The following is a 15639-nucleotide window of genomic DNA, read 5'->3' on the forward strand; positions in this document are numbered from 1 at the left end:
CACAACTACTGAAGCCCGTGTGCCTCAAGCCCGATGCTCCACAACAAGAGAAGCCACCGCAATGAGAAGGCCGCGCATCGAAGAGTAGCTCCCACTCGCCGCAACTAGAGAAAGCCCGTGCACAGCAACGAAGACCCGAGGCAGCCAAAAATAAATAAATAAATAAATTCTGAAACTCTTTTGGCTCTGGTGAACTCATTATGGGTACTTTTCACTGTTCCTGCCTTCCCACCCCTGTACCTCACTCCATCCCCGACCCTGCCAACACACACACACAAAGAAGAAGGAGCATTCTTTTCATTTGGTGGCTATCAGACGTGGTGGCCATCAGGGTCCCGACCTTGAGGCACAGATTCTTCATGCTGGGAGCAGTGGGTTTCCAGCTTTACCAGAGTCTGTGCCTATTATAGGGCCTGGCTGCTGCCAAGTCCTCGCACTACCATCTGCAGCTGAATGAACTTTATCAGCAATCACAGAGGACTCAAGCAACCTGGCCATACCTCTCCCAGCTGAGCACAAAAAATAAAAAAGAAAGATCCTCACAAAAACAATAATGAGGATTTTAGGCCTTAGGGGGCAGCGGGTTTGCTCCACTGTGAAAATGACATTAGGCGTGGGGCTCTCCATCTTCCCTAGCAGCACCTGACAGCGCTGACAGGAGAAGAGCAGTAGGCCGGGATCAGCAACTCTGTGCAAACGATGGGACATAAATCTGTAAATCCAGGCTCGGCAAACAGAAGCGTGGAATAATTGTGGACATATGTGAGCACCCCTCGGAGGGGCTCTATAAATGACTGGGCCTCTCTGAGTCAAATGGGGGTTTGCTTGCTGCTGTTGACATTTGGGGTTTAATATGATGTGACTGCATTTGCAATCAGCAGCTGCTAAATCCTGAGACACTTGGATTATATGCTATAAACAGCTTTTGTCTCTAAGTCTATGAAATTCACAGAGGTACAAGGTTGCACCATTGTAGAATTATTCTGTGACTTTGATCCAATGTCACTAGAGAAATTTCCACACAAAATATTAGAAAAATAGGTAATAATATCTGAACACCACCTATAAATATTAAGTGCTTCACCTACCTTATCTCATTAAATCCCTACCATGGCCCTGCGAGGCAGGTGTGATTATCCCCATGTTAGAGATGCCAAAAGAGGCTCGGAGATTTTAAATAATTTAAGGTCAGACAACTAATAAACATCAAAACTGCTTAATCGAAGATGTGAAGATAAACACCAAACTAGGGCACCTGAAAGATTCTAGAATACACTTCTGATACTCTATTTTAGGTTAGGGTCTCTAGAAGCAGAATTAGAGACAAGGATTCAAGTGCAAGCGATTTATCCAGGCAGACCTCCCAGAGGCCACTGATAGGGGTTGACGGAAGCAGGACTGGGAAAGGCAGTAAATCAAGCAAAGGTGTGATCTTTGGTAGACACTCCCACAGTGACTTCACCAGATCCCACAGGGGAGCTCTGGAATGTTAGCTCCACCTGACAGTCATCCAACCAGAGGTACTGCCACATCTGTCAGTCAGTCCTGACCGCTGACAGCAAATCATACCAAACCCACTGGCGCACACAAACAGTAAGGAGAGATCTGAGGAATCAGGCCAGGGCACTGACTTTATCTGCTCCACCCATTCAACAGCAGAGCTGACTCAACCAGCTGCAAAGCCTTGAGAGTCGTCTCCAGTGAGAGCAGAGTTAGAGGGAGTGCTTCCATGATTTAGGCCTTCAGACTGACTGTGTATACCCAGGAGGAGTAGAAAGACTTCCGTCAGCCTTTTTGTTTATTGAAACTTGTCTGTGATTTGGGAGCCCAGCATTTTCAGGTTTCCATAAGGGGAATGAGCGTTCAGTCAAGGAGGCAGCTTGATGTGGCCAAGGACTTCTGGCTTTGCCCCCAACTGAGGTGTGCTTCCCTTCACATGCCCCACAGTCTGGCCCTGTGACCCTGGGCAAATCACTCAACTATGTGAGCCTCTGTTCCCTTAGAGGGAAAAGGAAGAAAGTGATCCATCCCAGAGTTTTCTGGAATAACCAAATGAGCTGATGCCTATAAAAGTGCTTTGTAGATGGTCAGCATGATATAAACATTAGTTTTAGTAGTAATAGGTTGTAGTTGGATTAAACAGAGAGAATCATATCTCCATTCAAATGGGCTACATGTAGGTAGACATGACCATGGTTAGATTAATTTCAGAGATTTGGAGTTTTCTTTTATTCACAAACAGCTTGACTCTGCCTACTTCCTAACATTTCTATCCAAGCCATCATCTATCTAGAGATTAGATGGATTTGGAAAGAGAGCAGCCTTGAGCTTCAGGAAATCCCAGCTCACAGTGACACAAACCAGCTAGTCCCTCAGAAGACTTGAGTCTCACTGTATGCTCTGTCCTGGAGGGGCCTGCACCTCAGACTTTCACACATCCTGTGGCCCTATTTCTCCCTATCAACATGCACTGACCTCTCCAGCACCCCTAAGAGAATACGACATGACAAACACTCTCACCTGAAGGTGCAACTGACACAATGGCATAAACATCCCCCCCACACACACACCACTGGGCACAGCCTTAACCCAAAGTAATAGCTCTCAAATGTCCATGAAAAGCTGGTTGCAGGGTGTGGGGTGGAGATTTGAGCAACAGTCTGAAAACCACACCAGACACGTGATTTGGTGAAATAAAGCTAGCATTGTTTATAGTCACTCTCACACTCTTGAGAGTGACTTCCAAGCATAACGCACAAGGGGCCTCGATTGTCAAAGAATGTTTCTTTCTCAACTATCTTTTGGACAACCAAATAAAGCAAGAATACACGTTGGGATCAGAACAACCTAAGTTTTACCCCTGGCTTCAGCAGGTACCAGCTATGTGACCTTCAGCATCATCCGAATCTCAGCTTTCCCACCAGTGAAATGAGACCAAGAGTACCTCCCCTCATCAGGTATTATAAGAATAAAATGCATGCAAACTGTTTAGCACAGTTCCTACTACACAGCAGACACTGAACAAATGTTATCAATAAAATCAATAATAATATGTAAAGGGCCTAGCCCAGAGCCTATGACATAATAAACTATTTATTATTGTTACTATTATTATTCTCCTCAGAGAGCATTTCAGTGGTTTGCAGTTGGTAGGCTTGCAGTAAATGTTTGTCAATTTAATGAATACACAAACGGTTGCAGCCAACAAACTTCTTGGCCCATAGAAGAAAGAGAACTCAGGCTTCCCTGGTGGCGCAGTGGTTGAGAGTCTGCCTGCTGATGCAGGGGACGTGGGTTCGTGCCCTGGTCCGGGAGGATCCCACATGCCGTGGAGAGGCTAGGCCCGTGAACCATGGCCGCTGAGCCTGCGCGTCCGGAGCCTGTGCTCCGCAACGGGAGAGGCCACGACAGTGAGAGGCCCGCGTACCACAAAAAAAAAAAAAGAAAGAGAACTCTTCTGAATTCCATGCCTGAAGAATCCCTTACCTCCTCAACATCTTAAAGGTAACACCTGTGCATAGCCCAGACCAGGTTTCATTTGCCATGCTGTCATCATGGCAGTTTCTCCCTGTCAGCCCAGGAGGAGAGCAGGCGGTGGCACACACTGCCTTCCCAGACAAGAGGCTAGACATGAGGCCAGCAGCAGCAACAGGGCTGTGAGTTACCAACTGTTTCTGTCTAGAATTGGGGCATAAGTATTGTAACCATGGGGTTGTGTTAATTTATCTGGCTCCAAAGCCAAGCGTCAGAGTGGGAACCTCACAGATATTCATGTTTGTTTCTAAGATGACATCTACTTTGACTTTGCACAAATTGTGGAGCCATTAGGTATCCACCTCTTCATGTCAATGAAAGAAGTACAGAAATATATGACACCACCAGTATCCAATGAGATATTCTCACCCTCTCTTAACCACGATCTCCACCATTGGCAGACAACCCTTCCTTTGTAGATTTTGAACTGGCAGAAGAAGGTGGATTTACCTGCTCAGAAAGCCTATCCCAGAGGAGGCACTCTCTCCTGGAGCTAAACCTGAAAAAAGCCAGAGGGAAGAATCCAGAACAGAGATAAGAGGGGTGTTTGGGGAGAGGTGGCTTACTGCTCCTCAAAGAGGTTGTGTTGGCAGCATCCTCTTGGATACAAGGGAAAGAACCATACTGCCCCAAGTCCAATTTCAAACAGATACCATAGGGGCATGGTGAGGAATCCTTTTCTTATAAGGACACCTGTCAGATTGGATTAGGGCCTACCCTAACAGCTTCATTCTATATGTCCATTTATATGTCCATTCTATATGTCCAAAAATGACTATATGTCCATTTTTTCATGGTTGCCACCTACTTCAAAAAGCATACTAAAATAAATGTACAAGGAAATTAGATACTGCAGATTTCAGATAATAATACAGTCAAAAAAGGAGAGCAGATAATTGGAGACATATTCACAATTAGACATAACTCTCTTCAAACAAAGAAGTACCCCTAGTTAATTAATGTTTGTCAGCACTTTAAAATCATACAATTCATTGTCCTAGACATTCCCACCTAAACACTGAAAGACAAAAGGTTGGGGCGGTATGGAGCAGCTTAGGCTGGTTCTGGTCTGTCTTGCTCAGTTATTCATCAGATTTACCAAAGATGGGGGAGTAAAACCACGAGCAGAGTAGCTGGAACTAACCCTATCTCCAGGCTTCCCTGGTGGCGCAGTAGTTAAGAATCCACCTGCCAACGCAGGGGACATGGGTTCAAGCCCTGGTCCGGGAAGATCCCACATGCCGCTGAGCAACTAAGCCAGTGCACCACAACTACTGAGCCTGTGCTCTAGAGCCCACAAGCCACAACTACTGAGCCAGCATGCTGCAACTACTGAAGCTCACACGCCTAGAGCCCATGCTCTGCAACAAGAGAAGCTACCACAATGAGAAGCCCACGCACTGCAACGAACAGTAGCCCCCACTCACTGCAACTAGAGAAAGCCTGCAGGCAGCAATGAAGACCCAACACAGCCAAAAATAAATAAAATAAAATAAATAAATTAAAAAAAAAAAACCCTATCTTCTGTGGAGAAAAGGGAAACCCTCTTGCACTGTTGGTGGGAATGTAAATTGATACAGCCACTATGGAGAACAGTACGGAGGTTCCTTAAAAAACTAAAAATAGAATTACCATATGACCCAGCAAGCCCACCGCTGGGCATATACCCAGAGAAAACCATAATTCAAAAAGACGCTTCCCCTGCAGACTCTTCTCGAGCTGCAGTGTCCTCGCTGAGCTCTGGACACGCGCTGAGGGACCAGCTGTGGACTTTGGGAAGATGCACCGCCAGGATGACTTGAAAGTAGGGCATCCTTGGCCCTCCTGAAGAGAGGAAATTAGTGGCAAATGGACAGTCTGTGTATGGAGTTATCAGATGCCTTTACCTGAGTGAGAAACCTTCCTCCACTGGGACCTCAGATGTCTGACAGCCCTTTGTAACACCAAGAGAGTTGTCTGCTGGTTCTCAGCTTGAAGAAGATTCTACAGTCCTTATTGATCCTTTTTCTTGGCGTTACCATTTTTTGAAGCAAAGTTAACCTAGTTTTCTAGTTTGAGCTTTCTTTTTGGCCATCTTCTAAAAATTTTTTTTTTAATCTATAAACTAGACAAGAGATAGTTCTACAATGTCCAAGTCATTCCAGCAGTCATCTCTCGGTAGGGACTCGCGGGGTCATGGGCGTGACCTGTCTGCAGCAGGAATAGGCCTTCTTGCTGCTGCTACCCAGTCTTTAAGTATGCCAGCATCTCTTGGAAGGATGAACCAGGGTACTGCACGCCTTGCTAGTTTAATGAATCTTGGAATGAGTTCTTCATTGAATCAACAAGGAGCTCATAGTGCACTGTCTTCTGCTAGTACTTCTTCCCATAATTTGCAGTCTATATTTAACATTGGAAGTAGAGGTCCGCTCCCTTTGTCTTCTCAACACCGTGGAGATGCAGACCAGGCCAGTAACATTTTGGCCAGCTTTGGTCTGTCTGCTAGAGACTTAGATGAACTGAGTCGTTATCCAGAGGACAAGATTACTCCTGAGAACTTGCCCCAAATCCTTCTACAGCTTAAAAGGAGGAGAACTGAAGAAGGCCCTACATTGAGTTATGGTAGAGATGGCAGATCTGCTACACGGGAGCCACCATACAGAGTACCTAGGGACGATTGGGAAGAAAAAAGGCACTTTAGAAGAGATAGTTTTGATGATCGTGGTCCTAGTCTCAACCCAGTGCTTGATTATGACCATGGAAGTCGTTCTCAAGAATCTGGTTATTATGACAGAATGGATTATGAAGATGACAGATTAAGAGATGGAGAAAGGTGTAGGGATGATTCTTTTTTTGGTGAGACCTCGCATAACTATCATAAATTTGACAGTGAGTATGAGAGAATGGGACGTGGTCCTGGCCCCTTACAAGAGAGATCTCTCTTTGAGAAAAAGAGGGGCGCTCCTCCAAGTAGCAATATTGAAGACTTCCATGGACTCTTACCGAAGGGTTATCCCCATCTGTGCTCTATATGTGATTTGCCAGTTCATTCTAATAAGGAGTGGAGTCAACATATCAATGGAGCAAGTCACAGTCGTCGATGCCAGCTTCTTCTTGAAATCTACCGAGAATGGAATCCTGACAATGATACAGGACACACAATGGGTGATCCATTCATGTTGCAGCAATCTACAAACCCAGCACCAGGAATTCTGGGACCTCCGCCTCCCTCATTTCATCTTGGGGGACCAGCAGTTGGACCAAGAGGAAATCTGGGTGCTGGAAATGGAAACCTGCAAGGACCAAGACACATGCAAAAGGGCAGAGTGGAAACTAGCTGAGTTGTTCACATCATGGATTTCCAGCGAGGGAAAAACTTGAGATATCAACTATTACAGCTGGTGGAACCATTTGGAGTTATTTCAAATCATCTGATTCTAAATAAAATTAATGAGGCATTTATTGAAATGGCAACCACAGAAGATGCTCAGGCTGCAGTGGATTATTATACAACCACACCAGCATTAGTATTTGGCAAGCCAGTGAGAGTTCATTTATCCCAGAAGTATAAAAGAATAAAGAAACCTGAAGGGAAGCCAGACCAGAAGTTTGATCAAAAACAAGAGCTTGGACGTGTGATACATCTCAGCAATTTACCTCATTCTGGCTATTCTGACAGTGCTGTCCTCAAGCTTGCTGAGCCTTATGGGAAAATTAAGAATTATATACTGATGAGGATGAAAAGTCAGGCCTTTATTGAGATGGAGACCAGAGAAGATGCAATGGCAATGGTTGACCACTGTTTGAAAAAGGCCCTTTGGTTTCAAGGGAGATGTGTAAAAGTTGACCTGTCTGAAAAATACAAAAAATTGGTACTCAGGATTCCCAACAGAGGCATTGACTTACTGAAAAAAGATAAGTCCCGGAAAAGGTCTTACTCTCCAGATGGCAAAGAATCTCCAAGTGATAAGAAATCCAAAACTGATGGTTCCCAGAAGACTGAAAGTACAACCGAAGGTAAAGAACAAGAAGAGAAATCAGGAGAAGATGGTGAAAAAGATACAAAGGATGACCAGGCAGAACAAGAACCTAACATGCTTCTTGAATCTGAAGATGAGCTACTTGTAGATGAAGAAGAAGCAGCAGCACTGCTAGAAATTGGCAGTTCAGTGGGAGATGAGACAGATCTTGCTAATTTAGGGGATGTGGCATCTGATGGGAAAAAGGAACCTTCAGACAAAGTTGTGAAAAAAGATGCAAATGCAAGTGCTTCAGCAACTGCCAAGAAAAAGCTTAAAAAGGTGGACAAGATCGAGGAACTTGACCAAGAAAACGAAGCAGCGTTGGAAAATGGAATTAAAAATGAGGAAAATACAGAACCAGGTGCTGAATCTGCTGAGAATGCTGATGATCCCAACAAAGATACAAGTGAAAACGCAGATGGCCAAAGTGATGAAAACAAGGAGGACTATACAATCCCAGATGAGTATAGAATTGGACCGTATCAGCCCAATGTTCCTGTTGGTATAGACTATGTGATACCTAAAACAGGGTTTTACTGTAAGCTGTGTTCACTCTTTTATACAAATGAAGAAGTTGCAAAGAATACTCATTGCAGCAGCCTTCCTCATTATCAGAAATTAAAGAAATTTCTGAATAAATTGGCAGAACGCAGGCAGAAGAAGGAAGCTTAAGATGTGCAAGAAGCTTAATGATTTCAAAGAAAATAATGGTTCTTTGTTTTTAAATGTTAACCTTTTTTAAATACAATACAGATAGTTAGAAAACTATTGTACTCTTTTGTTATAGTGGAAAAATAATAGACGTCTGTTCATGTGTTAAGTGTTATAGCAAAAATACATATACGGTTAAGTTAATGAAGAATTGTTTTTGTTTTATCAAAATGGTAACAGACAGAAATACTTGTTAGAGACTGACTTCATATGCTACTTAAGACACTTGCACCACTAAGAAAGATACGTAGAAACATTCAGAGAAGTGAAATTTAGTAGTTCCAAGCTTCAAAGAAATGTCAAAACTTTTGATTCCATTCAATAAAGAACAAAACCAATTGTATTTTTATTACTTTCATCTGAAACATTCCACATTTTAATCTGAGCCTTGCAGACTTTTCATTTGCAGTTCGAAGCATTTTTGGTTTTGTTTCAATTTTTGAGAACTTCATTAATGTGAGATTGGTAATTAAAATGCAGGTGCAGTTTTCTTTTAATGTCATGCTGTTTAGGTAATAAGAAATACTAAGTAATTGGCTTTAGATTTTGTAATTTTTTCCCTAAGTTCCTGCTAGATTTCGTATTCTAGTAGTCATTGTCTTTTTCAGTGAAATGTAAAAATATTCCCATTCTCTTTGACCAGTATTAATTTCTTGAGATATTGCTTGTCACTTGAATCCTGTAGCTGTCATACATCTGGTATAAGCACATTTGATTTTTGAAGTGTGTAGACCATCTCTTCATATTTTCAAGATGTAATTTTACATTTCTGCATTTTAAAAACAGTTTGGCCATAATCTTAGACGCACGCTTCTAATTCATATACTGCATATGTGACCTTTGTGAACAGAAATTTGCATGTATAATCTGTGTTTACTTGTAACTTTCTGGTTATATACTGCTTATATCTGTGGATTCAAGTTTCTGAAGTGAGTACCAATAAAAAAAAACCTAGGCCATGTTCATTGGTTATACATGTTTGAAATGTTAAAAAAAAAAAAAAAAAAGACACATGCACCCCAGTGTTCATTGCAGCACTATTTACAATAGCCAGGTCATGGAAGCAACCTAGATGCCCATCGAGAGACAAATGGATAAAGAAGATGTGGTACATATATACAATGGAATATTACTCAGCCATAGAAAGGAACGAAACTGGGTCATTTGTAGAGCTGTGGATGGACTTAGAGACTGTCATACAGAGTGAAGTAAGTAAGAAAAACAAATATCGTATATTAGCGCATATATGTGGCATCTACAAAAATGGTACAGATGAACCAGTTTGCAAGGCAGAAATAGAGACATAGATGTAGAGAACAAATGTATGGACACCAAGGGGGGAAAGCGGGGGGTGGGGGGTGGGATGAACTGGGAGACTGGGATTGACATGTATACACTAATATGTATAAAATAGATAACTAATAAGAACCCACTGTATAGCACAGGGAACTCCACTTCATTGTACAGTAGAAACTAACACAACATTGTAAAACAACTATACCCCTGTTAAAAAAAAAAAAGAAAGAAAACAAACTTATGGTTACCAGGGGATAAAGAGGGGGAGGGATAAACTGGAACACTGGGATTGACATATACACACTACTATATATAAAATAGATAACTAATAAGAACCTGCTGCATAGCACAGGGAACTCTACTCAGTACTCTGTAATGGCCAGTACGGAAAAAGAATCTAAAAAAAAGAGTGGATATATGTATAACTGATTCACTTTGCTGTACTCCTGAAACTAACACATTGTAAATCAACTATACTCCAATAAAAATTTTTTTAAAAAGAATTAAAAATAATAAAAATAATTAAATAAAAACCCTATCTCCAAATCCAGTCACATTCTAAGGCACTGGGGGTTAGGACTTCAACATACAAATTTGGGGGGGGGGACACAATTCAGCCCATAACAAGTACTATGATTCCTATCTTACTTGTGAGGATTTTAAAATCTGCTGTGTCTAACAGAGCTAGTAAATGGTAAAGGCAGGCCTTGAATTTGGGTCTGTTTGACATCTGTTATGTCCACCATATAACACTGCCTCTAGAATCTGATTAGCAGTGCGGACACTAGGCTAGGCGTGACATCAACATCAGTATTTATACGCTACTGTTATGTCTAGAAGGTTTTGGTAGATGGTTTTCTTAGAAGCTTACTTTGAAATTCATAATAAATGTTAAGTCCTGCAGTTGTAGATTAATTTACATTTTGTTCCTTTGTTACTAGAATAAATTTCTCTAAGCAACAGAAAAATCTGTAATCCGCCCCTGCACAATCACATACCTGCCCTGGCTAATTATTTAAGACGCTGTTCAAAGCTATGCTCCTAATTAACAGTGTGCACTGCTTATGCCAAAACACAAGCCCAGCATCCCTTGCAGTTTGTAATCCATCTGGTCCCCAGGCCCATGCTGCCAGTGTCAGGTATGGCTAGCGTCTTCATGTCACCTCTCTTCCTGCATGGGGTGGGAGGAGGGGTCCATGGTAGGTAATGAATCAGTAAGGCTCAGCTAATTCTCTGGACTCTGTTGACATGCATGGCCAGTTTTCTCTCATGATTAATTACACTCGCTTCTGCAGGAGGATTAATTTACTTTTCTGGAGCACTTTTCTGATTTCTGCTGTTAAACAAATCTCAACAAAATCTCAGCTCAGAAGGAATGAAGTCCAGTTCAATGTGGGTATGACAACTGTCAAAATTCACACCTTGAAAGGGAACAGGTTACAAATAGAAGGATATGTGTGTGTATGTTTGTGTGTAAATACATGTATGCACATACATGAGCATAAACATAAATCTTGTACAATTATGATTTGTCTCATTAATGTGACTATATGTCCATTTTTTCATGGTTGCCACCTACTTCAAAAAGCATACTAAAATAAATGTACAAGGAAATTAGATACTGCAGATTTCAGATGATAATACAGTCAAAAAAGGAGAGCAGATAATTGGAGACATATTCACAATTAGACATAACTCTCTTCAAACAAAGAAGTACCCCTAGTTAATTAATGTTTGTCAGCACTTTAAAATCATACAATTCATTGTCCTAGACATTCCCACCTAAACACTGAAAGACAAAAGGTTGGGGCGGTATGGAGCAGCTTAGGCTGGTTCTGGGTCTGTCTTACTCAGTTATTCATCAGATTTACCAAAGATGGGGGAGTAAAACCACGAGCAGAGTAGCTGGAACTAAATTTTCTTAAAAGCTATTGCTCTGTCTCTACCTGCCATTTTTCTTCATGAGTGAATAGGGAATAATTCTTCAGAAAATCATTTCACAGGAGCAGTAACATCAAATTTTAATTATTAACATCATGATTTGTTATTTATTGGGTATCAACAGTGCATTAGATGTTGTACAATACACAGAGAGCTCCAAGTCTTAAATTAAGTTGACTCAGAAATGTGGGTCTTGAGCCTTGTTTTTTGTTTTTTGTTTTTGACGGGATTTGGGGCAGTGGGATGGATAATGAGGTGCTGCCTGCCCTGGAGGGAAGTGTCTTTCTGGCACTTAGGTTTTATCACCCACCAAATAAGAACAGAGCATTTACCTGAGAACTGAAGATTCCAAACTAGGGAATGGACCTTGAAGGACATCACATCCAGTGGTCTCCAACCCCACCCCAACCTTTGCTGACCATGGGCCCATCTCAGTAAACTATCTGAGCATGCACCCTGTTATTTTTATATATTCACTTATACATTTTATATATATATATATATATATACACATATACATATATACACACACTATTGTATCAATATATTACAATCTTTAAAGCCACAAAATGAGAAAATTTAAAAAGGTAACATGTAACATGGAGATAAAATGTTTTAAAATAATTTTTATTTTATTATATTTTATTAATAGGAGCAAAGAATTTTTTTCTCTCACTAAAAAGACACCTCTATTGATAACATTTCTCTGCTGAGAATAATGCAATTGAATATGATTCATTATTTTTTTAAATCTTAGTTTAATACTTTGTGATACTGGGATTTGAAAGTTTGGCACTGCTTTAATGGCTGCCACTGGTGAGAAATCTACTTCTCAAAAACATATCCAACAAAATGGGGAAAAAAGTGCTGGCTGGGCTTACTAAATTATGAAACTTATTTCTAATCTCATTCACCAACTATGTGAAAGTTGTTATAGAAATTTGCTAGTAAATTTATATTTTTCCTGCTCTATCATTTGTTCTTGTCAACAAATTGAAACTTACTGTAGTTTTATATATCTAATAAATGAGTTCAAAATATACTGAAACTCTTCTTTTTTTTTTTTTTTTTTTTTGCGGTACGCGGGCCTCTCACTGTTGCGGCCTCTCCCATTGTGGAGCACAGGCTCCAGACGCGCAGGCTCAGCAGCCATGGCTCACGGGCCCAGCCGCTCCGCGGCATGTGGGATCTTCCCGGACCGGGGCACGAACCCGTGTCCCCTGCATCGGCAGGTGGACTCTCAACCACTGCACCACCAGGGAAGCCCGAAACTCTTCATTTTTAAATCAGTTTTGAAATTCTATTTCTAAATTTTCTGAGTTTGTGATGTTATGGTTTTTAAAGTTTAAACACTTATACAGCTTTGGCAACAAAAATAACATTAATAATGGAAACATTTTCAGCCATTATTTTCAAAATGCTTTCTCCAAAGCACAAGTTACTGTCAAAAAACAACTGATTTCTCATTTTAGAGAAGGAGTAAATTAGTTTAGATGACTGATTAAAGGCCTTCATTTAAACTCCACTCTTTCATTAACTGAGTGATCTTGGGGAAGTCACCTCACCTCTCCGTGCCTCAGTTTCCTCATCTATAAAAAGGAGTTGGCAGTCTCTACCTTCTAAGACTGTGTGAAGAATCAGTGACTTAACTCATTAAAACAGAACAACGCCTGGCCCATACTAAACCCTAAATAAATGGAACGTATGAAGTGTGTTTTGCTTTACAAAAATTTCTGCCATGAGTTCTACTACCAACAGCTAGTTGTCATCACAGAAGGTCAGCATAATTGGATACATGTCTTTTCATAAAGAAAAAAAGCGCACAACTTTATGTTTGACTATGCTTTAATTATTTTGACCCAAGGTAAGCTACAAACCTCTCTGTGACACAAAAGATTGTCATGGTTATTTCCCATTTCATTCAAAATATTATAAAGACTATACTATTTGCAATTCTGTTATTTAAAATAATATCATCCATAAATTTCTTTAACAGGTCCCAATAAACTACAATATATGGAAACATGTTAATGTGAATGAACAATGAAGATACTGCTGCAACTTTCAGTGCTGGAGTACTCCTGCTCTGCCTATAGTATCCTATGTGGCATCTCAGTTGTGAGACGGGACTATCTGATTCACCAGACCTCAAACATCAGTAAGCTTACTTCCTTTTTTTAACTTTTATATAAAAATGTAAATATGAAGGAGTTGTCCTCTTCATTCTCCCCTCCACCGTGGAGTCCACTGATCTGGTCCAGTGGTTTCCCAGCAGAGATTCTCTGGATTCCACGCAGAGCTGCTGAATCAGACTCCCAGGCGTGGTCTGCTTCTCAACCAGCTCCCAGCCTGTGTTGGTCTGACAACTAGATGACTATCTAAGCTCCTCATGAGGGAGGCTTCCTTCCTGTAGCCTTGACAGGTGGTCATCTTCTTGAACATTTCCAGTGACGAGGAGTTTATTACCTTTCAGCGTAGCTCATCTCATTTTTGGATTCCTGTAATTGTCAGAAAATGTTCTACCTCCCTGTAATTTTCCCACTGGTGTGAGTATTTTACTCTCTGGTGTCACATAGAAAACACTTCACACCATCTCCTCCATGCCCCATTCCTCCTCTCTCCTCCCCAGACTATTTGAGCAATCCCCATTTGACTTGGTTTCTGGGATGTTTTGCCCTTCCGATTCCCCTGGCTGCTCTCCGACTTGGGAATGTTGTTCAATATCCCACGTGTCATCAGACCAGGTCAGGAAGCCATGAGTGTGTGACCTTCTCTGCTGCCGCTGCTGCAGTGGCATCATTAATGCCAAAGAAATTCATCATTGCCAGCTAAGCTTCCTGTGTCCTCTCCATACGGGTGCTTCATGTAGATGCACCACATACATTCATTGACAGTAGTAACACCTTATGTAATTTAGCTGAGGTATTTTCAAACTCTCATCTAGATATTCCTTTTATGTCTTTTCCTATGTGATATATTGGTTTGCAGTGCAAAGCCTTAAAAGATTTGATATCATCTATTTTATGTCTCTATCTTTGTCTTATTTCTTGCCATAAAAAGTATGGGATCAAAGCAAACACTGAACCTATAAGTAAGGTCAGCTGGTACCATGTAGGCGCAGTTCTGCTGAATAACTTTTAACAGGACACTTACCCTTTATGCATCTCTCTGCACTCACCAATAAAATGAGAATAACAATGCCTACCCACCCGATCTCAGAAAGTTTTAACAAGAATTAAATGAGTTACAAATTGAAAAAGCCTTTTAAAATGGTTTAAAAAATTATATTATTATTATTACAATGTAACCTGTAGGCACTTAATACATATTAATGGGGAAATGAAACAGATAAACGATGGAGAGCAGACTGAATAATAACAAGAAGGGAGGATCAGAGGGAAGGTAAGATGTAACATCAATTCAGGCTCTTGGCACCATAAGCCAGTGTCTGTTGCTGATGGCAACACAGAAAGAATCAATGCCTTAAGTCCAGGGCAGTATTTAAAAAATGCAGGGCTGGGCTTCCCTGGTGGTGCAGTGGTTGAGAGTCCACCTGCCGATGCAGGGGACGCGGGTTCGTGCCCCGGTCTGGGAAGATCCCACATGCCGCGGAGCGGCTGGGCCCGTGAGCCATGGCCGCTGAGCCTGCGCGTCCGGAGCCTGTGCTCCGCAACGGGAGAGGCCGCAACAGTGAGAGACCCGCGTACCGCAAAAAAAAAAAAAAAAAAAAAAAAAAAAAATGCAGGGTTTAGTTTCCGGTGAGAGAGCATCTCACCCACAATTTCGATAGCTCCATGCAGTAGAGGCATCTAGTACCACCTGTTTGGAATTTACCCAGGAAGAAATGTAATAGGCAGGAGCCAAGAGGCAAGGCTCACATTCATCAATGCACGTTGCTTGTATTCCGGGGACAGCAAGATATTTAACTGCTGAGTGGCAAATCCCATTTGACTGTTTAAGTAAAAGGTAATGATTAGTATCAAGCTAAAAGTGTGTGCTTTGCTACATTTTATTAAATAAAATACACTCATGGCATATGTATGAAATAAAATTGCATTTTTAACAAGTTTTGCATTCTGCCATGAACTCAGTGTCACAGGACATTTGGTCCTGTGCATTTAGTCATCCATCCATTTATTTAAACAAACATCTCTTA

The 15639-nt window shown here is 41.3% G+C and overlaps 2 protein-coding genes across 4 annotated transcripts in view; one reads left to right on the forward strand and one right to left on the reverse strand.

Annotated features, from left to right (window-relative positions):
• The window catches only part of MEGF10 (multiple EGF like domains 10), a 367277-nt gene that overhangs the window by 303210 nt on the left and 48428 nt on the right, over window positions 1-15639 (reverse strand). The gene's annotated exons all lie outside the window — the stretch shown is intronic.
• Window positions 5236-9211, forward strand: LOC101273483 (matrin-3-like). The gene is given in 1 exon segment (XM_012536745.3): window positions 5236-9211. A coding segment is annotated over 1 exon segment (2547 nt). The 5' UTR covers window positions 5236-5660; the 3' UTR covers window positions 8208-9211.

The sequence above is a fragment of the Orcinus orca genome, chromosome 3, assembly GCF_937001465.1.
Source record: "Orcinus orca chromosome 3, mOrcOrc1.1, whole genome shotgun sequence".
In the NCBI taxonomy this organism is placed as follows: domain Eukaryota; kingdom Metazoa; phylum Chordata; class Mammalia; order Artiodactyla; family Delphinidae; genus Orcinus; species Orcinus orca.